The sequence below is a fragment of the Mastigoproctus giganteus genome, chromosome 1, assembly GCF_048544385.1.
Source record: "Mastigoproctus giganteus isolate SK-2022 chromosome 1, ASM4854438v1, whole genome shotgun sequence".
Classification (NCBI taxonomy): domain Eukaryota; kingdom Metazoa; phylum Arthropoda; class Arachnida; order Uropygi; family Thelyphonidae; genus Mastigoproctus; species Mastigoproctus giganteus.
In genome coordinates this window covers 251076195-251104078 of record NC_143575.1, presented here as the reverse complement: position 1 = coordinate 251104078, position 27884 = coordinate 251076195, and the positions used below count along the sequence as shown (strand labels likewise).

Below are 27884 nucleotides of genomic sequence, written 5' to 3'. Positions count from 1 at the left end.
ATTTTCTGTAATTAATTGAAGTTAAAATAAATAGCTATTAAGTTGTTGCTAATCAATTAATTAATAATATATAAGTAATTATTTTCTCTTCATTGTGCATACTTCAACATAATATTCACTCAGCATTTTGTAATGTACTTTACTTATTTGCTTCTGAAATTTAATAACAGTTGAAATATGACCAATATTTCATGTTTCTGCTGTGATTAATATAGTAAGCAAAATAGGAATAATGTATGATTTATACATTTAGTAAACTGATAACAGGGGAAAAAAAAAAAAAAAAAAAAAAAACAGCTTATCAGAAAACAACCACCATATTAGGGCTTCAGCCTTGGTGTTTTGGCCAAAATCTGCTGTTTGGCTTTGACCTCAGCCTGTGAAAGGCGAAATAGCCACATAATATCATCATCATTTCTGTCATCCCTGAACTTGAGCGTGATCGGTCGGTGATCATGTGATACAATCTTTAATAAAATTTAATATATGATATAGGAGGGCTCTAAAATTTTCATCCTAAAAACGTAAATATCACAAAGTGGAAATAATTTGTTTGTTTAAAAATAATCATTGTCATATGACGATAACTTACCCATATAGACTATCACAATACAAACTTCCATTCCGGGGATAAATGTCGATCTGTGATTACAAAACTTTGCCATTATAAAGTGAGAAATTGCACAATGTAACTAATTTAACAAACATTGTCTAACGATTTTAAATTTTCACCATAGTAAAAATATGCTATATAGCATTCTGTGTGTAGGTCACCATCATATCAAATCAGCATGACAACGTCAGTAATATGAACAAGGTATGTCGTTAGGATTTATTGTTAATATCTGAATATTCACTTACAAATATAGGTAAGCATTCCAGATGTAACTTGGAGTGAAAACCCCTTATGTGCTTTATACAGTAATACCCCGAAGTTACGCGATAGGTGGGTCCGACGAAAATCGCTTAAGTCGAATTCGCGTAAGTCGGGGTTTTGTTTAATTGGGACCAAGGACTAACAAAAACACTAGTTTAGAAGAAAAATGTTAATAAAATTGCAGTTCTTTATACATATTAATACAAAATATGTATTAAAAAAATAAATGACATACGTAAAAAAGTTATTTCGATGTCGATGGCTTCATAAAATCTAACAAATTCGTCTGACAACACAGCGGCTTCTTTTTTTCACGCAGAATTTCTTTAATAAAATTTCAATTTTCAACCTGTCAAGTTTGCAGTTGTCATGTGCTTTTCGCCGTTGCTTCATTTAGGCCTATAGCACGTGCAGTATCACATGGTCTTTCATTTCGCTCGAAGCGTTTCACAATTTCATATTTTTTCTCTATCGACAGAGGCGGACTGGCCATAAGCGTTACCGGGGAAACCCCGGAGGCCGGTGTGATTTTGGCCATAAACCATAGTATGAGGCCACTACAAATTTTCCCGGGTAAGAATTTTTGACCCGGTCCGCCTCTGTTTATCGATAATTGCTTTTCTTTTTCTCTCTGAATCTGCAGTGTCTTCACCAGTACGCTTCCTTTTCACACCTTTTAAGTATTTTACTCATTTTTAGAGAATAAAGCACAATTACAAAACGAGGAGGCACGCTTGATACACATAAACAAAGCTGTGCGCATGTAGCAACTGAATAAACAACACCATAAAGGCAGAGAACACTATTAACACCTCACATTTCTAGAGGTTACTACCATAAAACAATAACAATCCAGTTGCGTTTCTGCTAGTGGAATATGTTGTAAACTGGTAGTAAACTCGATCTAATTGCATACCGATAGCTGGAATTGTGTTGGTTTTTACGTTATTATGGTGAAATGTGTTTCCCCTTCACTGATATAAAAAACATAAACACATTTTCTGAATCTTCTCTTCATTCCTATCGTGTTGCGTACGGTTGGGGTGATTCTGCGTTCGACTGCCATTTCTTGTAAACACAAAGGCGAATCTTGCATAAGCGAATTCGGTTCGTGTTATATTATAAGATATCGTTACCGTATTTATAAATAGTGTATGATCGAATTCGTGTAGTGTAAACATGTGTTATACGAGGACTGACTGTATACGGCTCGACCGACGCGATCCATTTCTCTCGTGAAAACGATGTAATTTCTGACAAAAGTTGAGCACGAATTCGAATGCACACATAAATACGACAGTTGGAATACAAATTCTTGTATATGTGTGCAGCTCATGCACAGTAAAGTTGAATTTTGTTCATCTTTTGCTCTCGTTCTCTGCCGTCGCACCGTATATCGATAACATATGAAAAACGACCTTGAAGATAGTGGGCGGCAGTGCTGCCAAACGAAAAAATCAAAACCGCGTAACTCCGAGTTCGCGTAAGTCGGGGTATTACTGTACTTTAAATTCTATCAGTCAGTTGAAGTATAAATGATATTTATTATTGCAATTATTATTACTGAGGAAGAGCGAAAAAATTAGGAGGAAGCCTTGGATCACAGATATTTTACTGCAGGAAATGGATGAGAGGAGGAGACAAAGGCCAAAAATATTATGATGATCAAAGGAACTATCGTAGATTGAAGAATGAAACTGATAAGGGATGTGGGAAGGCAAAAGAACTATCAAGAGATCGAAACGCTCGAACAACAGTCAGATGGACTTAGCTCATAGAAAAATCAGAGAGCTAATGAGAAAGAGTAGCGGAATTCAAACTAGAGCAATGCGGGATGAAAAGGGAATGACAGTACTAAATTTCAAAGAACAAAAGGAAAGATAAAATAGATATGTTGAAGAACTTTATGAAGATTCACGCACGTACACATGGAGGAATATGGCACTAGAAGAACAAAAAATCGTGGAGGAGGAAATATCTAAAGATGAATTCAACACAGCCTTAAAGTCTCTTAGCAATAACAAAGCACCAGAAATTGACAACATACCTGCAGAGCTTTTAAAATACAGCAGAAAATATCTGAAGAAAGCCTTATTTGAACTGATAAAGAAGATATACAAGGATGAGTGTTGGCCGGAGGAATTCTGCACAACAGTCATAATCCCCATACCCAAGAAAATGACACCAACAGTATGGCAACACTACAGAACTATAAGTCTTATTACTCATGCATCCAAGATTCTGCTGAAAGTTATCAAAGTCCATATGGAGAGTCATATTGAACAATTTCTGTATGACTTACATGCGGTTTTCGCAGAGGCAGATTGATGAGAGATGCTATTGGAACGTTGAGAGTATCTGGGGGGGGGGGGGGTGTACAACACAGGAAGAAACCTCTGTGTGTTTTGTAGATTATGAGAAGGCATTTGATAGAGTAATCTGGGGAGAACTGTTCCCATTTCTTCTATATAAGTCATAGATTAGTCCAAGATTATTGGACTGATCTGTGACTGATATAGAAGACAAAATGCAATGATAAGAGTGAGGGGAGAACTGACAAAAAAAAAAGCTAAAGTTTAATGATAATAAAGGAGGCATTTTGGAATAAGAAATAGGGGGATAAGATAGGTAAAAAGTATGTACGGGCTATTAAGTTTGCACACAATCAGGCCATACTAGCAGGTTGCCCTGCTATGCTGCAAAAAATTATCAGAAGACTAAATAAGAAAGTGGTGAAGTATGCAATGAAGATAAACATGATGAAAACAAAGGCAATGATGATTGCTAAAAGATCAATTCCCTTCCAAATTGAGATCGATAGAATAAGAATAGAACAAGTAGATTACTTTAGGTATATGGGGCAGTTGTTTGCATGGAACATTTCATGTCAAACTGAGATTTGAATCAGAATATCAAGAATATAAACTTTTGTTAATTACACAAAAGATGTCACAGTAAATTAGGAAGAAGATAATGACATGCGTCTGATCACTGGCACTATATGCAGCAGAGACAAAAAAAGACAAGGCCTTCGAGTGTGGTGCTGGCACAGGATGGAAATAATTAAATGGATTGAAAAAGTGTCAAATGTGGAAGTATTAAGATGTGTCCAAGAACAAAGGAAAATTCTAAGTTGAATAAGATCAACTAGACTCAAATGGGTGGGCCATGTGATTCAACATGGTGGTTTGCTTCTGGATTCCATGGAGAGGACTGGAGGGGAAAGATAAAAAAAAGCCCTAGGGGAAGATAAAAAAAATACCTTCATCGGGACATTGCTGGATGAAGCAGGACTTTGAAATTTTGAGGGACTAAAACAAACGTGAGAAACAAAGGTTGAGACAGCTCATCAGAAGAACTGCCCAGTCACAAGACTGAATTACTGATGATGATGATCTCCATATGTTAGACTTGAAAATGATGTTCACATATATTTTGAGATGTCATCAAAATTGGCTCTAAATGGTTGGTTGTGAAATATTTTCTTTCCAGTTTGTTTCAATAAACTCAATCATTTTTGCCTTTAAAATTTATGTGGAGTGCAGTGTTTAATCACTTATTAGAATTAGTTAATTCCCATGTATGTCTTTCATGGAAATAAAAAAAAAAAATTATATTTATATTTGAACCATCCTAGTATAGTTACAGTAATAAAGTGTACCATTATTATCATTGAATACATTAAGTAATATTATAATATAATCATCAAATGATGTTTTGTTTAACATTGGTTTCTTCACATTCAGAATTCAAGCATCGGGTGAAAGAACAGATCAAAAGACCCATCAAAATATGTGCATCTCTCCTGAATCTGTGTGTGCAGATTTAACTTCTGAGTTGTCATCTGCCATGTCCATGTGGGAATTCCATTTAAAGCCCCTCACATTTGCAGAGGAAATTAAAGTTGCTGTGCTTGAATGGCAGTCAAAAGGTAAGGAATGTAGATAGGTAATTTTTTACTTTGATGTGTTCAAATATTTGAAAGACTAGCTATGTGATAGGGAACTTATTTCAGATAAAATAAAATATTAAACACATTTTTTTTCATGATATATATATATATATATATATATATATATAAAAATGGGTATTCATTGTAACCCCTTAAAGGTAAAGAGTTATCTAGGAAAAGTTGATGAAATGGGTTCAGTGAATGCAGGATTAATAAATCAGGTATGACAAATGCACCTTTTTTTATGTAAACCCCAAACACGAGAGGTATTAGAACCTATAGTACTTATTACTGTGCTTAGGTTGGAGGTTCAGAAGATGAAAGAAGATATTTGTTAACATTGGACGTGAACTTCTGTAGACTGTAATTTTCAGGAAATACATATGAAAGAAGGTTGTTCCAGAAAACGGCAGTTGAGTGAATAAACAAGGAAGAAGAAAAGTTGGTTCTGTGAGTTTGAAGTTGGACAGTAAATGGATGTTCGATGGTGGCGGCACGTGTTCGGACTGTTTTGAAAGAGAGAGCGGGAATTATAGAAGCCAATTCACAAGAACAGTGCCCATGGAAGTATCTGTAGAAGAGGCATGCAGCAGAAACAGTACATCTATGAGACAGTGAGTGGAGAGACTGTTAGAGATGAATCATTAATTAACCTAACTGCCCTCTTCTGAATTGAATCAAGAAGCCTGAGAGCGATTTTGGAGGAACCACCCCAGATGTGGGAACAATATTCCATGGCAGAGCAGATTTGCAGTTTATACAGAGTGAGCAGCTGTTTGGAAGAAAAGTAACGGCGAGAGCAAAAGAGAAAACCAAGTTTTTTAGATGCAGAGGAAACAATATTTGTAATGTGCATGTGCCAAGAGAGATTAGAAGTCAGGGTAATCCCCAAAAGAGATATATCGTTTTGCCTAGAAACCGGAGTGTCACCAAAGATAAGCACAGGAGCAGAAGAATCCTTTTTGCGAGATATAAGACAAGACTGAGTTTTAGAAGAATTGAAATCAACTAAGTTGTCTCTGCCCCACTGCAGAATTACCTGGAGATTGGCATTTAAGGAATTGGTAGTGGATATTCAAGCAGTTGAAGCTGATTGAGCAGGGCAAGGTTTCTCAAAATGAAAAGTGGAATGCAATGTGCTATAATCGGAAAAACTATGGATAGAATTTCCAGTCAATGGAAGAAGGTCTTTAATATACAAGAGGAAAAGGGTGGGGGAAAGAACTGAACCTTGGGGGACACCAGCATTAGTGGAGAAGTTAGGAGACAGAGAGCCATCTACCATCACCCTCAGTGAGCGATCAGAGAGAAAACAGGATAACCAATTACAAAAAACAGTTGGCAAACCATAAGATGGAAGCTTGTCTAGAAGACCTTTATGTCAAACATGATCGAAAGCCTTTGAGATATCAAGATTTTATTTTTATTTATGAAAACCCCAAACACGAAACGTATCAAAACCTATAGTACTTAGTACCGTGCATGGGTCGAAGGAGAAGTATGGGGAAAGGGAATGCCGGAAACTTTGCTCTAGAGACTAAACATGGGTTTCACCACTTCAAGCCTCCAATAAGCAAAGTGGTGGTATTTCACCGGTTGATGAAAGTCATCAAGAGCAACTACTTGTGTTTCACCGAACCTTTCCATTGAATTAATCCAAAAATGGGTAACATAAACCAGAATATCACCAGTGGATCGACACTGACGGAATCCATACTGACGATCATTGATCAGAAGGAAGATTTCTAGATAGTTTAAGAGTTGGCAGTTAATTGATTTCTCCATTACTTTAGAAAGAATAGAAGTAATTGCAATGGGAAGATAATTGAATGGGAGGGATTTGTCAGCCTTTTTAGAAACTGACTGTATATGAGCAAATTTCCAAGCAGAAGGAAAAACAAATTTGGATTAAGAAAGTGAAAATGGGTGGCAAAGAATAGGAGTAAGTTCAGGAGCACAGGTTTTGAGAACAAGTGGAGAAATACCATCGGGACCTGGAGCTTTCTTAGCATCAAGATTCGTCAAAACCCTTCTGACATCCTTTTCATGGAAGACCACAGGAGGCATTGAATGGTGCGTGTTGGGAATAGTGTTTTACCAAGGTCATTAATACACCAGTTGGAAGAAAAATGGGATGCTAGCAGGTCAGCTTTATCCTTGGCTGAAGTGACAACAGAACCATCTGGTTTGGACAGAGGTAGGAGCAGAGATGGGCAAAAGTTGCAGCCAATAGCTCTGACAAGAGACCAGAATGCTCGGCTACCATTAGGGCAAGAAGCAAGTTTTCTACTCTTAGCCTGTTCAAACTCTAGCTTGGACTGATTAATAATTGCTTTACAATTGTTGCAAGCTTTGGTGTACGCAGAAAATGAAACTGGAGAATTAGAAACAAGCCAATTACGATATGCAACATTCTTCTCTTGAACAGCCTTAGCACATTTATTGGATAACCAAGGTTTAGATAAAGGACAAGATTTTAAAGTGAAATGTGGGATAAAGGATTCCATTCCTTCAAGAATAATTTCTCTGACACGATCTGAACAAACATTGACATCAGAAGTTTTGAAACAGTGATCCAACCAAGGAAAAAAAGAAAAGAAATCTCGCAGGTCATCCCATTTTGCATTCTTGTAATGCTAAACAACACGAGGTTGGGAATAGCCATGAGATAAAGGCTCAATTGGAAAAGAGACAATCACCAAGTTGTGAACTTGAAGTGCCAAAAGGACCTCTCACTTCGACCGTGTATTTAGAAGGGTTGTTCGTGAGAAAAAGATGAAGTGTATTGGCTGTATGATTAGGATGGTCCGGTATTCTTGTAGGTAAATGAAATATCTGTGCAAGGTCATTAGTAATTGCAAAAGCCTCAACATCCCGACCAGCTGGGTCGATGTGACTAGAAAACGGAAGCCAGCTGGAGTTGTGAACATTAAAATCACCAAGGAAAATTACCTCACTGTTAGGAAAGTTGGACTGGAGAAAGTCAAGTTGCAAAGAGAGGAAGTGAAAGAGCTCCAAGTGATTAGTGGAGTTGGGAGAATGATAGAGACAACAGATGAATTTGACACAATGAAGTAGAGAGATTTTAAGCCAGAAAAGATCAAAGAGAGGAGATTCCAGATTGCCAAGTCTCTGACGGGGAATATCAGAACGGACATATGCACAAGTACCACCTTTGAGGCGAAAGGAATCATACAGCGAATAATTTAGGCATCTGAGATGAGCAGTAGTTGAATCAACCGATAACTGAGATTCTGTCAGGAAAAGTACATGGGGTTTGGCAGACTGCAAGTGGAAATGGATATCGGTGAGATTAGAATTGAGACCACGTATATTTGTGAAACGAATTAGGAAGTGCTTGCGAGGTTTAGATCTTTTCGCAGACAAGCTTGCTCTATTATTTTGACAATTCATGGTGTATTCAATAGTAAGAAAAAGTGGGTGGGACATGCTGTATGAAGTAATGAAATTTTTGGACATGGCGTACATGTGGTAAGAATATACCCAGATCCTTGACATAACGTGGCCTCGACAATGCTCCCCGCATACACACTACTCGGACTCCCTCCAGTCACTATCTGGCAGAGTAGAGGTAGCAAGATTATACACTATCTGATCCGGAAGCCACCTAGAGAGTTACCAATAGTTTCAGTCCAGTGCACTAACTAGCAGCTGGCCTGCGAACACCGTTTTAGAGCTATACCCTCGAAATGTAAGGAATATTGGATCTCGCCATGATGTTCATCATAACCTCAAAAGTCATCAATCATACTGCATGATGGAAGAGATAGGGAAGAGTTGACCGGAACTTAGCTCTGGAGACTAAACATGGGTTCCACCACTTCAAGCCTCCAATAAGCAAAGTGGTGGTATTGCACTAGTTGATGAGAGTCATCTACCACCTAGTAGTTAGATCTATGCTGGTGAACAGGCTAGCTGAGCTGCCCATGAGGGTACCTTTAATTTGTAGATAGGCAGTAGTGCAATTACACTATCAAAGGTGTAATTGTTTCACATGCATAGGTTGGTTAAGTTATTCCAGTAATCTGGTTTACAGGTTATAATATGTTTATACTTACAATATAGTTCTGTCATTACAAGTTTTAAATTAGTTAGATCTATGCTGGTGAACAGGCAGGCTGTCGAAGTCAAAAGTAGATATGTGAGCAATATTTTGATTTTTTAGAGCTTCTATTATGGGCAGATTATTTGTAATGATTCTGCTGTTGGGTAGAAAGCTTAAGATAGGCTTAAGGAGCAGTTCTAAGGTTTTTCAGGTTTATGAGAATAACCGTTTTTGCAGGATGTGATGAATCTGAAGCCTATGAGATTTTTGTGAAATTTAGGAATAAAATAAATGTAAAGAAAATTGTAATTTTTAAATTGATATTGAATTTTTGCTGAAAGAAATAAGTTTCTTTGTAATAATACTACTATTGTTGGTGACTTGTTTGTAGGTAGAACTGGAGTTGAGTTCTGCTATTATAGTTTGTTGTTAAAAAGTTTTGCAGATAAAAGCAAAGTTGCTTGAAGCTTTGTCTATTAGTGATGATAAAATGCTTATGTAACTTTGTTAAGTGGAATTTGATGCTGGAGAAGATGTATATATTGGGAGAGAACCGTGTGAAGATAGTCTTATAGATTGAAAAGATCAGCATGTATTTATCCAGATTTGGAATGCTTCTATAGGGGTGTTGTATTTATAGGATAATTTTAAGCAGAGGTTAAGTAGGTTGTGATATGATTGGTTTTTTTTTTTGACCTTAGCAAAGTTGTGGTGCTTGTATAGTCTGAATGAATTTAAAGCCATGTGCCATTATGCTTCTGATGAGGTAAATTGGTTGAATGAGGCTTTTGATGAGGTAAATGAGGTTGATGAATTTGAGGTATTGCTCAAAACATCAAGGGCAGATATTGTTGGGATATCAGAGACGTGGTGTCACACAGATATAAGTAATGCGGAACTGGAATTTGGGGAATACAATGTGTATAGAAAGGATAGACAGGACAGGAGGGGGGGAGGGGTTATGCTATTAATTAAGAAACACAAAGTCCAAGGAAGTGAAGCCGGTCGACATCGATGGACAGGGCAGTGTCGAGTCAGTTTGGTGTGACATAAGCATAGGGAAATCAAAATTGAGAGTAGGAGTGTGCTATAGGCCTAATGACTCTGATGAGTATAATAAGATATTGTACAGGGAAATAGAGTGGGCCAGTAAATCAGAGAGTCTTATAATGGGGGATTTTAATTTCCCAGATATTGACTGGAATTTGTGAGTTGGTCACTCGCACACTAGCAAGGCTTTTGTGAATTTATTGGATGATTGTTTTCTACATCAGCATGTTCGTGAGGCAACAAGAGGGAACAATACTCTTGATCTGATTATCAGTAGTGATTCTTCATGCATTAAGAATCTGCAGATAAATGAACCACTAGGTGGCAGCGATCACAGTGTGTTGAAGTGGGATTTACTCAAGGAGGTAACTACCATCAGAGGTAAAGGGAAGGGTTTTTGTTTTCGTAAAGGCGACTATGATGGTCTGAGACAGTATTTAAATTCTATACAGTGGGACCAACTGATGATGTTACCAACAGCAAACTCAAAATGGGAAGCATTCAAGGAACTAATCTTGGAGGCTACCAGGCTTTACATACCAACTAAGAAATATTGTTCAAGGTTTAGGCCTAAATGGTTGTCAGATGAACTAATGAGACATGTGGCAGAGAAGAAAAATGCATGGGATACATACAAATTAATGGGTGACATGGAAGCCTATGGTAGATATAAGTTGGTCTGTAACCAAGTCACAAAGGAGATTAGGCAGGCAAAGGCAGACTACGAAAAATCCTTGGCAAAGGATGCAAAGAAAAACAGAAAAGAGTTCTTTACATATTTAAACTCGAGAAGGAAAGGGATGAATCAGATTGGTCCACTGGATATTGATGGTTCAACAGTTGAGGATCCTGCTCAGGTGGCTAACAATCTAAACGAGATTGTTATGATTGGTTTTTTCACGCATGAGGAGTTATTCAGGAAGGAGAATGATGTAGGTAAAGTAAACATTGGCAGTGAGCTGGATGATTTTGTAATAACTGAGAGGAAAGTGGAGGAGAGATTGTTGAGGATAAACATAAAAAAGGCACCTGGGGTGGATGGGATCTATCCAGTTATATTAAAGGAGGCAGCAAAGGAAGTAAGCAAACCCCTAGCCATAATTATGAGAGCTTCTTTGGACTCAGGGGATGTACCCATAGACTGGAATGTGCAAATGTAACCCCAATTCACAAAGGAGGATCAAAGGCTGACACAAGTAATTAAAGACCTGTTAGTTTAACTTCTGTTCCAGGTAAATTAATGGAGGCACTGGTTAAAGAAGCACTGCAGGATCATCTAGACAAGAATTCAGTTATAGCTCAGACGCAGCACGGTTTTGTTAAGGGCAGGTCTTGCCTGACCAATTTGATTGGATACTATGATGTAGTCACAAAAGAACTGGATGCAGGGAATAACTTTGATATTATATATTTGGATCTTAGAAAGGCTTTTGATACTGTTGCACATGAAAGACTGCTGCACAAATTGGAACAGTGTGGCATTGGAGGCAAATTGCTGCTATGGATAAGGGGATGGTTGAGTGGCAGAAGACAGAAAGTGGTAATCAATGGACACTGCTCAACGTGGACTAATGTTATTAGTGGAGTTCCTCAGGGTTCAGTGTTGGGTCCATTGTTGTTTTCGGTGGTTATGAATGATATTGATGATGGGATATCAAGTTTAATGTCCAAGTTTGCAGATGATACAAAGGTTGGCAGGGTTGTTAAGGACACTACTGACGCTATGCTGCTGCAACAGGATCTGGAAAGGTTGAACAAATGGGCTGAGAGGTGACAAATGAAGTTTAACATTGACAAATGTAACGTACTACATATGGGAAACAGTAACCCCAGAGCAACGTATCAACTCTGCGGTACTACACTGACAGTGGTGGAGAATGAAAAGGACCTGGGGGTAATTGTGCAGGCAGATATGAAGTTCTCTGAGCAGTGCAGACGAGCTGCAAGAGTAGCTCATGGTGTCTTGTCAATGATATACAGGAATTTTTCTAGCAGGGATAAGGAGGTGATTATTCCCTTGTATAAGGCAATGGTTAGGCCACATCTTGAGTACTGTATACAGGTCTGGAGGCCTCATTTCAAGAAGGATGTAGAGCTGCTGGAACGGGTACAGAGAAGGGCAACAAGATTAGTGAATGGAACAAAGGGTTGCTCTTACGAAGAAAGGCTTAAGTTTTGCAAATTACAGAGTCTGGAGTCTAGGCACCGGCGAGGTGATCTGATAGAGGTGTATAAGGCTTTGAATGGTTTGAGCATGCTCAATGCCAATGGGATTCTTCATCTTGCTCAGAATAATCACCTCAGAGGGCATAAATTCAAATTGAGGAAGGACGGATGTCGGATAGATGTGCGGAAATTTGCCTTTGGCCAGCGGGTGGTTGGTTGGTGGAACCGACTTCCATCACTTGTTGTTGAAGTTGATAGCCTAAACAAATTTAAAGCTCAACTGGACAGGTATTTCGAACGAACGGAGGGGTGAAATGGGAGTTGTTTTTTTTTTTTTTTTTTTGGCTGATGCTGAATAAGCTTACTTTCTTGCATCATATGCCTCTACTAATGCTAATGCTAAATTGGGGATAATATCTAGATCGCCAATCATAATGTATTCGAAATGTGAATTGACATAAGGCTGTAGGTTTGATCGTTTGCATGTGCAACTATTGGAGTCTGGAGTGAAATTGTTCAAGTTGGTGAATAAATGCTTATAGTTGCCATGCTATTAGTCCAAAAGATTTAGAGTAACTAAATTTAGATTTTATGTATAGAAATTAGCAAGTGGCAGGAAGGAGATTAGAGTGCTTGTCGATGCTGTCCATATTGCTAATATACCTCAAAATAAGGGTTGCAAATTCTGTGTTATCCATATTGGTGTGAGGTTTTAACCTCAACTTACAAATGTCTGATATTAGGTCTTGCAAGTGCTTTGAGGTAAACTCAAAGCTGAGAGACACTGGGTTTAGTGCCAAAGAGTAAGTTATGAATTTTCTGTACATCTTTATGGCAACTGTCCCGTTCTGACAAAGTCTGTGAGAAAATACCAATATTGTTCTTTTCTTAGGATGTGTTCAAAATAGTAAGAGGTCTTCAAAAATCTTAGGTTCAGATTTTTGAAGGCCTCTTACTATTTGAAACTTGCCATAGATACACATATTTGTTATATTGTTAGAGATGATACAATGGTTAAATTTATTGTTAAGCCCATATGGGTAAAGTGTTTTTAGTTTGAGCATGTAGAACTATTCTTTTCTGGTTCTAGAGAAAGGGTCTGGTATGTGCTGTAGGATGGATATGTATATATTCATAAAGGAGTGTACCTGAAAATGCTTATATTCAATCTCCTGTTCTTACGTTTATTGTGGTTATTATAGTTGTTTATATCCGATCTATGGAGGTTGAGTCTGAGGTGTAGTTTGTTGCTGGTTTGGCCAGCATATTTACTGTTACAGGTGTTGCAAGTGATGAGGTAGATTACATTGCTGCATTTGCAGAAGATGGGATCCCTGGAATAATGTAATATGGGTGCATATATGGATATGTACGACAAAGTTTGTTGGTACATGTGTTAAATTTTGGGTAGCAATGGATATGATAGGTGTTAGTGGTAGATTTCTCAACTTTATATAGGCTGGAAGCATTAGATGCTGATTTGCTCTGTGTGGTGCGTGTCCTATGTGTGTGTGTGTGTGTGTGTGTATAGTGTCAGTAATATGTGTCAAAGGGCTGTACAAAGCATGAGCCCCCGTGGTCAAGTTTATCCTACTCTGCCCATGTAGTATGTTAGTAGAATGTGTACAAGCCATAAATAAGTAAACAAAAATAATAAGAATAATAAATAATAAAAATATCAATATAAGTATAGAATCAACATTATAAACATAATGTTAGACTAAAATACATGTAAAAATTATAGTAAAGAGACAAGAAGTATACTGCTGAGGCTGAAGATAAAAAGAGCTTAGGGCTAAAAGTGCCAATAGCTTTAATCATACCAATCATAATGTTAGTGGTTAAAAGTGCCAGTATAAAAGAACAATAGTGAAAGGGGATACAAACGGAATTTATACTATAGATTCAAGAGAAGGCTAATGAGACAATAATAGTAAGGTTGAGAAAGACGAATATTAGATAAACTAGCAGAACTAGCATATATATACTCTATCTACAGCGGAAAATTCTCTCTTTCCAATTCACCTATGCAGCGTGTTGGCTTATGCCTCTTGGCACACATTCCAGCACTGACACAGCACGATAGTAAGTACCACTTTGGTCCACTGATTTTAATTTCATCTCATTCTTGTTTTGAAATTTATTTACTTAGGTATTATTTCCTTATACTTTTCCTTTTTACGCTAGTTGTTACTTTTTACCTCCACCTCTGTAGGGTCAGCCACGAGATATGCATCAGCTATTATACTCTTTCCTTGCTTTTGTTAATTTCTTAAATTCTGTAATTTACCATGTACTGAGTATATCTTGTGTTCGAAACAGAGGCCTTGCTTTGTTGTTGTTGCATTTCCCTTAGTTTTGGCAGCTGACTCCTGAAGAAAATGCCAAAATCATCATAATTGCAACACAGTACTTTGACATAACATATTTCATAATATTTTCATTACTGTTACTTACTTTCATTTTTACTATTGGTTCTACAGATGGTTCCTTGGACTATTCTTTACCCCATACTCATTCTATATTATATATACAGGGTGATTCACTACCAGTGCGACAAACTTGCAGGAGGTGTAGGGGGCACAAAGACAAATCGGAATCACATAGCATTGCAGGGTCCGAAATGCCTTTGTCATGCGGTAGAGGACGTTGAACTGGAGGTCGCGTGAACAGCAATCCTGCTGGAAGTCAACATTTGCGAACCGGTTCCCGAGGCAGTAGGATGGATGCGTATTCAAACGTTAAACTGGCCGACGTGCACTCGTGTATGGAGCTGCAGACTGTAGCGACGCGCCGCTCTGCGCTTGTACCAGGAATGTTTCCCGCACAGGCATGCTCCTCATCATACAATTTTCGCACGTGTGCACAGAAGGTTACGTGAGACTGGTTGTTTCACGAGAGGTACCATGAATCGAGAGTGAACGACGAGGATGCCAGACAATGAGGAGAATGTCCTACGTCTTGCAGAAGGCAATCCGAGTATGAGTACTCGAGTGATAGGCTAACGATTGGATATTTCCCAATCCACTGTATGGAGGATACTGTCAACAAACCAAATGAGTTCATACCATCTGCAATGCGTCCAGTCATTGGAGCCTACAGATTATCCACTCCGGAGGACTTTTGCTACTTGGTTTCTTCAACAGAAACGGTTCGCAAATGGTGACTTCCAGCGGGATCGCTGTTCACGCGACCTCCCATTCAACGTCCTCTACTGCATGACGAAGGCATTTCAGACCCTGCAATGCTATGTGATTCCAATTCGCCTTTGTGCCCCCTACACCTCCTGCAAGTTTGTCGCACTGGTAGTGAATCACCCTGTGTGTATGTATATATATATATATATATTTAACCTTCAGAACTTCTTCCAATCCCTCAATCACATTTACAGCACTCACTAGATATTCTGTATAAAGGCTTTTTGCGATTGAAAAAAAAAAAAAGACTTGAATCTGTAACACTAACCAAGATTTATATGTGAGAGCAATTTGAATGGAAACTATAAACTTTTCACGAAGACTATAAAAATGGCCCAAAACTATACATTATGTTCTACACACTTCCTATGGCACTTAATTAATTAATGTATTTTTTAAAAGAATATTCTTTTGTGTCATCTAATAGTCATTCAGACAACCCTGCTCTTCCCTTTTTTCTAAGAATCATCACCCTCCAGGTGCCTTTTGGTGGCTGTGTGCAATGAGTGGTAAAGGTGAGATAACACTTTGTAATGAATTTCCTGTATTGTCACCATAAAATGAACAATATGAGTTAAAAGTTGTACTGCAAGAGTTGTACCAACTTCCAGATAACGAACTTTGGCATTTTGTCCCCCCCCCTTACACACACACATGCCAACCTTGCTGTGCTCAAAAATAAATTGTAAAGCACAGCTCAATATCCATGCATGCTTACAATGGCACTGCCTTCCTTCTTTGGTACATTTATAAATTTGTGGGCCATACACAACTGTGGGAAATTTTGCAGTGAAACTTATCAGTGTGGAAATGGTCTAAAGGCATATGGAATATTACCATTTTTCCATAATCTCAGTGCTTCAACACAGTGTCCATTCTGGAGTCCATTGTTTATCTTTGACACAGAGTTTCACTCCAGAATAAGCACAATACATATTTTTTTTACAAATTCTTTAATATCTTTTCTTTGCTTGAGGACTACATAATTTCCACAAATATAGCAAAATAAGTTTCAATTGTTCAAACACTTGAGTGAAAATATTTTACTCACTTTTCAACACGTTTGACATGATAACCTCAAAAATAAACTGAGCTCACACTGAAGACCATTGCTGCATGGAGCTCTCAAGGTCAAGAAACCACTGACTGAAGGCAGTGTTGCCAACATGAAGATTTAGTTTACAAATTCTCAACATAAAAATCTGAGTTAAAAAAGCTATTAGTTTATAAACATCAAAAACCATGCACAGTGGCATAATCTAACTAATGCACTAGAACTTGGATTGTAAATTGTCATAGGCCCCCACACAATTGTCTTATGGGCCTCAACAAGAGGCATTATTTTTTTCCTTTTGCTGTAATTTAAGGCAGCTTTGTGGGTTTTATGCAGTTATATTAGCCTTGTTATTTACCCTTGCAGTTATATTAGTATATAGTTTTATAATTCCTAGTTGGTGCAACATCCCAGTCTTGAATTCTTTTACTCAATAGGAACAAGTTTTTCTGCTTGTTTCTATTGAGTTCAGTCATTCTTGCTTCCAGAGCTCCACTACTACCAATTCTTTGAACTGGTGTTAGTGAAGACATACTCATCTACATAAGGAAAGCTTATGCAGCAAGAAAACTAAAAAACATCAGAAATGAGAAATATTTCGAAGCTATACTACATCAGAAGAGCCTCTATATATATATATAATAAACTTATCTAGTTTATATATACAAGCAACACAGTACTTCTGCAACACTGTTTCACTTTAACACGATAGATAAATTGCAGCAATCCTCACACAACAGTATTTATGGTTGGTTGATACGTTGTTTAATGGCACAAGGGCTGCTAAGGCCATATTGTGCCTGATTCAATTCCATAGTGCAATTACCAGTTAAAATCTGTTAAATAATCTTATCTGTTCAAGAAAACAAATAACTCAGCTAGGTTCTCATCGTCTCCAATCAGATTATGGTAATGTTAAAGGTTCTTGCAGATGTGAAAGCAGTGTGAAAAAACAATGGTACTTATATAACATGGTTTTGCTCTAACACTGTTAGAGAATGCGACAGACCTGCAAACCTTGCATAACACAGTATTTTTGTGCTTTTGTGTAGGAAAAACTCTGCCATTATGTTGTATGTAATTTTTCAGCATTTCCATTCTTTTTTTGTGATTCCCCGCCTTTGACTCGCTTGTCGTTATGCAAAAAAAATTATTGGGAAATCCCCGTGTTAGGTTCTGTGCTACTGAACTTTTGCTGGTTGAACTTGTGGAAAAAATCTATTTCAAAGTCTTTTAATTTACCTTTAAAACTCATTACATCAGAAAATCGTTTGTGGATTTTGTAAAAATTTGATTCTGAATCTATTAAAATGATGGAGGCATGGAAACATTTTTCAATTGTGGACTATATCTATTGGGATCATAGCTTTATTGCTCAAAGAAGTAAAACCAACTGTCAACATTGACTGCGTTTTGGAAAAATGTATGGCCAGAGTCAATTCATTCAGGAAATATGGTTGAACCGGCCATATTTCCAGAATTGGTGCAATTGTAGAACTTGCTAATCGGTGGACAGAGAAGGTTTTGTTATGACTACTGAAGATGTTCAAGAATTACTGGTAGAAAAAGTGGCTGGCAAAGCAGATTTGGTAAAAATGGCATTGGAGGTAAACCAAATCAATTCAAAGGATGATAGTGCAGATGAAAATTGTGAAGTTCCAAATTTTACACTAAAAAGCATACTGGAAGGCATAAACTTAGCCAAGCAATTAGAATCTTATTTTTTGAATGCAGATCCTTCGACTAAAAGGAGCTTTGTCTCAAAAGGGAGCTTCAAAAATGCTTAGCTCCATACCATGAAATTTACAAATATCTATCAAGCTAAAGCAAACAAAAACCCAGATTGCTGATTTTTTAGAGAGAGAGCAGAAGATACACGAAATCAAGATGTTACAGAAGAAAGTTCAGAAGGTGATGATATTCTGCAACAGAGTAAATTTTCTCATTTGATTATACTTAGCAGCGACGAAGAGGAAGAAAATTAAATGAACATACATTATCTGGCATGTATGTATCAAGTTTGTAGGACGTTTGTTCAGTTATTACTATTTTTAATAAAAATTAAGTTTCCAATAGTTATAAAAAATGGTGTATCTTTGTTAGTTTTTGGAATGTAATCCCCCTTTTTGTACTGCTTCTTAGTCCTGTATAACGTGGTTTCGCGCTACACAAGAATTTATAGGAACCTAACTACCATGTTATAGGAGGGTTACCTATATATACAGTCGATTCCGGTTATTTGGGACACATCGGGACTGGTGCATTTTGGCCCAATTAAGCGGCTGCCCCAATTATCTGAAGTTTCACGTAAATAGTTTAAAAAAAAAAATCCCCCCCCCTTTGCAATTGGTTCACTGTACAATCAAATCGCATTACGATGGAGTCACCATTGTAAAGTACCGTTCACTATACGATATGTAATAAGCGCCGGTCATTGTGATCACATTTGTGAATTGAATTTTAATTCGATTAAACAGCGATTCTAATTAGCGAAAATACGAGGAATATTATCCACAGGCTATAAAAGTAAAGATATATTAAGTACAGATTTACCCTTTATTACCTTACCAATTAAAAAATTAAATGATACGTGATAATCGGAAGAATTAATACGTACTGTAATATGTACATACTAACTAAACTAGTTGACATTTCTCACTTGCACGATATGTGCAAGTGAGAGGAACGGAGTAACAAATTACGAAGCTTTAAAAATAGGAATGAAGAGAAGATTCTGAAAATTATTTTTTTCATATGATTGAAGATTCCATAGAAGTGTAAACACATTTTACCATGATAGAGGGTTACCTATATATATATAAAATTATATTTAAATAATGTTGGAAAAGAAGTATTACTTAATAAAAATAAAAAGGAGGGTACAGCACACATCAGAGGCAGCAAAAAGCATATTCCTCTACATGATGCTTGAAATATAGTCATATAAATTAGAATAAGGTTTAAAATAATAAAATAATGCCAGCAGTACGGCAAGACAAGAGTGAAAAAAACAAAATTAAACCTAAATTCAAATCTAACAGGGAGAGAAGAGAAAGGTAACAAGAATAAAAATATTGCAGCGGAAACTCTAAATTAATTTAGAAAATCTAATTATACGAATAATAATTCATTGAAATTTAAAAGCCAATTAAATAGAAATTTAGCGGTGCCCCCTCTGATGGGCACCAGGTCCAAATTTATGTGAAATATCATGAAACAGAGATTTAAACCACTAACAATAAAACAAAACAAAACAAAAATAGAAAAAATAGACTGACCATTATGCCCCATCTCAACAGAGGACCACAAGGCCAATAATATTCAGGGAATCGCTGCATTTCGAACGCTAAACAAATTGCTGCAAAGGAGAAACGATCGCAAGATCAATCCGCCACACCGATCCCCAAATCGAACCACCAATGCAGGGAATTGAACAGCGGTGGTCCTGATCTTGCAATCGTTTCTCCTTTGCAGCGATTTGTTTAGCGTTCGAAATGCAGCGATTCCCTGACCATTATTGGCCTTGTGGTCCTCTGTTGAGATGAGGCATAATGGTCAGTCTTTTTTCTATTTTTGTTTTGTTTTATTGTTAGTGATTTAAATCTCTGTTTGGTGATATTTCACATAAATTTGGACCTGGTGACCATCAGAGGGGGCACCACTAAATTTCTATTTAATTGGCTTTTAAATTTCAATGAATTATTATTCGTATAATTAGATTTTCTAAATTAATTTAGAGTTTCCGCTGCAATATTTTTATTCTTGTTACCTTTCTCTTCCCTCCCTGTTAGATTTGAATTTAGGTTTAACTTTGTTTTTTTTGCTCTTGTCTTGCCGTACTGCTGGCATTATTTTATTATTTTAAACCTTATTCTAATTTATATGACTATATATATAGGTAACCCTATATCCTTCAAATTTAGGAAAATTATAAAAATAAATACATGCAGTATGTCAACCAATGTACCCACTTGAGGTTACCCTTGCCTTTTGAGTAGCCTTGCAAAACTATTTTATGGAAGCAGGCATATAAGCTGCAATTAAAGAAAAGAGATTTCAGGATGTTGAGGACAAAGAAAAATGTAACCTCTGAACTGAACATCATCTTCTTTGGACCCCTTCACTGACTCTTTTCAAAAACTGTAAGAACATTGTTGTAAGTTCATTTTTATTCAAAGTAATCATGTCAGATGGTGATTACTTTGAATAAAAATAAAACCATTTTTGAACTCCTTCACTTTGTTCTTTTAGCTAAATTCATTTTTGGAGAAAAAGTGTGGCTTATATTCAAGGCAGTATGATAACTGAAAAAATGGTGTTTGTATTTTTTCCTTTCTTTTAGTTTAAATTATTACATTTTTGAAGTTTTTTTTATTAATTTCCTTAATAGTTTTTGTGCTGAATTAATAGCTCTAGTGCTGAATCATAGGTATAACTCTTGTACATCCAAAAACTTAATTACCCAGCTACTCTAAAATCCAACAGAAGTCAGATAAGCCAGAGTTTACTGTATTTACTATGACAAATGAGTCTTTTAAGAGTAATTATTTTTAAACATATGTCACTAAGTAACTGCAGTATAATAGTCATGCATTAACAAACTCCTTTGCAGTTGTATTCGTTCCTTTCCTTTAGTGGAAAAAATGGTTACCGTTATACTTACTATTTTTTTCATTCAAGTGAAAAAATTTCACTTGAATGAAAAAAATAGTAAGTTGAACAAACTGCATTAGTCTCATTTGATCATATTGTTCAGTAGTGCTTTTAAACCTGTTTTTATATGCACAAATTTTTGCATAAAATGAAATTATCTTTTAAAACAGATAACATAGATATAAAATGAAATTTTAAAAATCAGTAATAAAAAAATTTTCAGGATATTTGCTGAATCTCATTCCAGGTTGAAAACCACTTAAACAAATGAAATTTGTGTTTGACTTCACATTTGTATCTAAACTGTAATCAGCAAGATGATCTGCAGAATTCCAAATATTGCATTTAATTATAGAAGTACATGCTTTATATTAAATACATAATTTAAATAGATTGTGGATTGTTACCATTTAGCTCCCCACCACCACCACCACCACCACTCAAAAAAAGTGACATTTTGATGTTGCAGTGCACTACCCTACTTTTTGTGTGCTCAGACAATGGGCACTTTTTTTTTCTTTTTTTTTTTTTCTTTTTTTTTTTTTAAATCACAGTGTTCTGCCACCCTTGTTGATATTTCATATTGTTTTGTGAACTTTATGCTTATGCATTTCAGGTATGCAAAATTATTTTGAACTAATAATTAGGTCTGTAGTTGAAACAGTAGCACCCTGCCTTGTTCAAACAGTCATCATGCATGAACAAGCATGGTGATCAGATCAACTGCTGTGAATATAAACTATATTGCCAAAAGTAGCCAGCTACTTGTATATTTCAAAGATTCTTTTATTGATGCAATACAGTACAATACTTAATAATTAAGGTGGACTGTCTCATTATTAATGTGTCAGCCCACCTTAATTACACGCTATCATCATTAGCAGACTCTGAACCAGTTTTTGTTAATGAAAGATGGTATTTTGGCCCATTCCTCTTTCAATACAATAGTCAATTTGGTCGTTGATTGCAGGCATGTTGGCCTTGATCAAAGTCAATATTCCAGTTCATCCCAGAAATGTTCAGTAGCGTTAAGGCCAATGGTGTAGATAGAATAGAAATGACCAGAACGCCAATGTGTTTTATGCCACTCATTGTCCCAGGAACAATGGCCAATGATCCAAGCCAAGACCACAAGAAATAATTCCCAATGATGATGGCATTGAGGGTCCTTCATCAAACTTCATGGTTGGGACAACACACTCTGGTAAATAACATTCTCAATGCACTTAACAGAATCAAACACAGCTTTCCAATGTTCCAGAAACCAATTACAGTGGGTTTTGCTGTAATGTTTAGTTTGTTTGCTTTTTCATAAAATCAGATGCTATGCAGCTCCCTATATATCATTGTACACATATTTCCTGGTTGACACTGTTAAGTGAGGATTGACACAAAGTCCCACTTTTTTGAGCACCCTCTGGTCTCCTTCCATCATTTCTGCAGTCTACCCTAATATTTCCTCAACCATACTACATTATGTAGTAATAAACTGCACATGTAAAAAGTCTTCATAGTATGACAGATCACTGTTCTTTCATACCATGTGGTTAAGGCCTAGGTTGAAATCTTGGTAAGACAGAAGAAATATTTATAGGCTTTTCTGACATTGTGGCCAAAAGACTGTAGAGTACACACAATTTAAAAATAATACAACAGTGCTTCATGGCCTTAACTAACTGACTCGATAATCAAATAAATAAATAAAACATCCAAATATCAGTAGGTTTTCTTTTAATAGATCAATGTTAAGAAGTTATTGAATTATTAACATTCTCCAAGGCTCCGAAATCAGAATACAGATAGCCCTCGATTTATGTCAGGGTTAGGTTCCTGGGGGGACAGGTGCAAATGGAACCCTTTATATAATGGAGTCAATTGAAATCACAGGGTTAGGTTCAGGGCACCAAAAATTTCACCTACCACTTTGCATTGATTGTTTTATTTTATTTACATTCTTCATGGTTGTAGTAATAGTTGATGGAGGCATATTCATAGCTCTACACACATTAGGGTAGCTTTCACCAGATTCCATCCTATGAATATTGCACTATGATTCAATGAACTACTTTTACCAGACATGGCATCTCTTTATTCTATTAAATTAAAAACTTTATAACACAATTGGCAAAAACTGCACACAGCTATCACTATTATTATTATTTAATTTATTAATAGCACAATTAATAAAAAATGTTAGCATAATAAATTACAACACGTGTAAATAGCGTAAACAACAACCAACTGAATACTTCACCTCGTGGACCTTTTACCACCCGCATCCACGAGTACCTACTTTGAGAGTGGGAATCTTTCTCGTCTCTGATACAGATGCGCTAATTGGCTCAGATTGTCCTAAATCACGTGAACAGTGCATGATACATAGCACAGTACGATGCCGATAAATTTTGTCTGACGATTTTAAACTTTCAATTTATAAAAAAAAATTTCAAAAAAAATATATATATATGTGCAAAAATAAATACATAAAAATAAAAATGGTGTTGTGGATAGTGATTGGCACTGTTGCGAATCAGCGCAAAACAAGGCCTACCTGTATATTTTAATTGGATTTACTTTATTTGAAATGAACATAATTTGTGGTTGTGTTCATTCATTGTCATCATTAGTCCACTTTGATATGAGCCCCTCTTTTAATCTGAATACCAAGGTGATATGCTGACTCTCTTAAGGTTCACTCAAGTATGCCTTTGTTGATTGTTACAACAGCATCAGTTATCCTCTGCTGTAATTCCTGTATTTGTGTGTACCATCATCCCAATGATACACATCAGCCCAATGAATATCATTTGTCTTAGGAATTCATTGTCCTCATCCAGCTGTTTCATGTCCATAATAGTTGAATCTTATATGCATGCAGTCCCAGGTACATGTTTAGCACCTCGTACGCTGTTGAACATGTAATCTGCAATTCCAAGCTACACTTACATACAGCCTAATGAGGCCTATGCACAGATGATTCTTGGATTTATTCCACATCCTTCACTTATGCTTGGATCCTGGATGCTATGAGACACTTCCAGTCTCCATGAATTTCTTATGCCATTCACATATAGATGGTCCACTTGGCAATATTGTTTAGTATTTTTTCTGAAATCTATAATAATCTGAATATTTGGTCTCTGTGAATCTTGATATGCACTGTGCTTTTCTAGGGTGTCATCATTTAATTTTCTGGGTTTGGGATTGCTTGATTACCTGGGATTACTTGGAACAGAAAAAAGCACCTGTTGTAATAAACTTTCACTTGCTTTGCAGTATGCAAAAAATGCTTTATATTGTACATCCCTATTCAGAGGTTATATTTATTCCAAGTTACATAAAGATTTCATATGGAATGAAAATACAGTGGGGCCTCGACTTCCAATAACATCAACATCCAATATTAAAACCTGCATTAAATATTAATGCAGGTTTTAATAGGTTTAAAAGGGCTGACAGTACAGGAACCAGTAGCAGGAAGTGATCACAGAGTTTTTTGGCAGACAATGAAGAGAGAAGTAGCAATAGTTAAAGGCAAAGGAATGGGTTATAATTTCAGGAAAGGAAATTACAATGCCTTAAGGTGCTACATGGCCTCTATTAACTGGGCAGATAATCTCACAGAGAGCAAATACAATTGCATTATGGTATACCTTTAAAACATTAATCACAGAAGCCCTGAATGTTTATATACCATTAAAAAAATACTCCACGGGGAGGATTCCAAGTTGGATGAATAATGAAGTTGCCAAATTATTTGAGCAGAAAAAGACAGCATGGAAAAGTTATATAGCAATAAAAAGTACTGAAGTCTATAACAGTTACAAATTAATCTGTGATAATGCCACTGAAAAGGTTAGGCTGGCAAAGAGAGCAAAGGGGGGGGGTGATAAGGAATTCTTCACATATATAAATGCAAAGAAGAGAAGGAAAAACCAGATTAGACCCTTGTGTAATAGACGTGGGATAGTATTAGATACCCCAACTGAAGTTGCAGATGAACTCAACAGTTACTTTGCATCGATATTTACAGAAGAAAAATCCTTCACTTCAATGAGAAATTCTGGGAGTAAAGTTTAAAAAAAAATGTAATTAATGATGTCGAAATTTCACACGTTTATTTAATGAAAAACTTTCGAGCCTACAGTCCAGTAAGGCTCTTGGGGTAGCATTTACCCTATAATCTTAAGGGAGGCAGCAAGTGAGTGAATTGAACCATTGAGGCTAATTATGAGAGTATCACTGGACTTGGGAGTGATTCCATTGGATTGGAAAAGTGCCAATGTATCTCCAATACATAAGGGCAGTTCTAAGAGTGAAGCGGGAAAAGGCCGGTTAGTCTAACTTCAGTAGTAGGGAAAATCATGGAGACAGTGATCAAGGGTGAAATTCAGGATCACTTAGATAGAAATGGAATTCTGAAGGATACTCAGCATGGTTTTGTAAAGGGAAAATCATGTTTAACTAATCTGGTTAGCTATTTTGACAGGGTCACTCAAGAGCTGGACTTAGGAATAATTTCGACGTTGTTCATTTTGATTTCAGCAAAGCATTTGACTCAGTCCCACATGAGCAGTTATTTATAAGCTGGAACAGGTTGGAATCACAGGGAAAATCCTTAGATGGATAGCAGGGTGGCTTCGGGGCAAGAGGCAGAGGGCTGTGATAAATGGTTATTCCTCAGATTGGGTTGATGAAAGAAGTGGGGTTTTCCAAGGATCAGTATTAGAACTATTGTTGTTTTTGATTTTCATAAATGACATCGATGAAGGAATAGAATGTATGATGTCTAAATTTGCAGATGATGTAAAGATTGGTAGAGTAGTTAATGATTGCCACCAAGCAGAGCTTCTTCAGAATGACCTAGATAGACTTCAGGGATGGTTAGAAAAATCCAGCAAAGTGTAAGGTATTGCACCTAGGGAACAGTAACCCCAGAATAACTTATATGCTTGGCGGAGTTGAACTAAAGCTGGTAGTGGCGGAAAGGGACTTGGGTATTACGATACAGTCAGATATGAAGTTCTCCGAGCATTGTAGACTGGTTGCAAGGAGGGCCCATGGTGTCCTATCAATGATTTATCAAACAATCGCTAGTAGAGATAAGGACATCATAATCCCATTATATAAGGCTATTGTTAGACCACGCTTGGAATACTGTGTTCAAGTATGGAGACCGCACCTAAAGAAAGATGTCCTTGAAAGGGTCCAAAGATGGGTAACTCGCCTGGTGAGATCAGCAAAAGGGAGTCCATATGAGGAAAGACTTCGACTATGTGGGTTGCAGAGTTTGGAAACTAGGCACCTTGGAGGAGACTTGATTGAGGTGTTTAAGGCTCTGAGAGGCATAAACAAAATGAATAAGGACGAAAATTTCACGGTTATAAATGATTCTAGAACTAGGGACCGTAATTTCAAGTTATGGGGGGAGTTGTTTAGACTGAATTGCAGGGAGTTTATTTTAGCCAGAGGGTTATAAATTACTGGAATAAGTTACCTATATGGGTGTGGTAGAGGCTGACAGTCTGGGAAAATTCAAAGGTCAGCTGGATAATTACCAAGAGAGGAGGGAAATGCATAGGTTGTCCATTTCCTCTTCTCTTATTAATTATTATTATTATTAATTTGTTTTTATTCTTATTTTATTTTTATTTATTTATTTATTTTTTGGCTGGTGTAGCATAAGCCATACGCTTCCTTGCACCATGTGGCCATTACTATTACTAATACTATTCTCAGAGATAGATGATATTTGCAGCAACCGATGGCTTTCCAATATAGCTGAAATGATGCATGGGTGGAAATTTTCACACACATGGCATGCGGAACATCATTCATACAATTGTTCTCAACCAATTAGCATCTTTGTTATTGTTCAGTGTGTAAACAAGGTGTATGTTTATTAATTATAATTACAGTAATTTAATTGTGGTTATTTTTGAATTTATTAATTAAGTAAATTGAAATTAAATAACCACAGCTCCTAAAGTGCAAATTAAGAATAAAATTTCCTTTAAAGTGAAGCAGGAGATGATTAAAAAAAGACATGAAGGAGTAAAAATTAATACCTTAGTACGTGAGTATGGTTTTCCCCAGTCAACCCTTTCTACAATAGTTAAACAAAAGGATATTCTAAAGAGTGTTAAAGTTAGCGATGATGCCACATCAGTACATAAGGGAAGAGACTTTATTAGCATTAGCATTAGTAGAGGCATTTGATGCAAGAAAGCAAGCTTATGCAGCATCAGCCAAAAAAAAAAAAAAAAAAAAAAACCACTTCCACTTCACCCCTCTGTTCGTTCAAAATACCTGTCCAGCTGAGCCTTAAACTTATTTAGGCTATCAACCTCCACCACAAGGGATGGCAGTCTGTTCCACCAACCAACCACCCGCTGGCTAAAGGCAAATTTCCACACGTCTATCCTACATCTGTCTTTCCTCAAGTTGAATTTATGCCCTCTCAGGTGATTTTTCTGAGCTAGAGGAAGAATCCCATCAGCATTGAGCATGCTTAAACCATTCAAGGCTTTATACACCTCTATCAGATCACCTCGCTGGTGCCTAGTCTCCAGACACTGTAATTTGCAAAACTTAAGCCTTTCTTCGTAAGAGCACCCCTTTGTTCCATTCACTAATCTTGTTGCCCTTCTCTGTACTCGTTCCAGCAGCTCTACATCCTTCTTGAAATGAGGCCTCCAGACCTGTATACAGTACTCTAGGTGTGGCCTGACCATTGCCTTATACAATGGAATAATCACCTCCTTATCCCTGCTGGAAAAATTCCTGTATATCATTGACAATACTCCATGAGCTACTCTTGCAGCCCGTCTGCACTGCTCAGAGAACTTCATATCTGCCTGCACAATCAC

The 27884-nt window shown here is 36.8% G+C and overlaps 1 protein-coding gene across 1 annotated transcript in view; it reads left to right on the top strand.

Moving 5' to 3' along the window:
- The window catches only part of LOC150091753 (uncharacterized), a 285842-nt gene that overhangs the window by 191355 nt on the left and 66603 nt on the right, over positions 1-27884 (top strand). The window contains exon 18 of the mRNA XM_090376803.1: positions 4624-4808. Coding sequence (XP_090232929.1) covers positions 4624-4808 — 185 coding nt within the window. The remainder of the gene's footprint in view (positions 1-4623; positions 4809-27884) is intronic.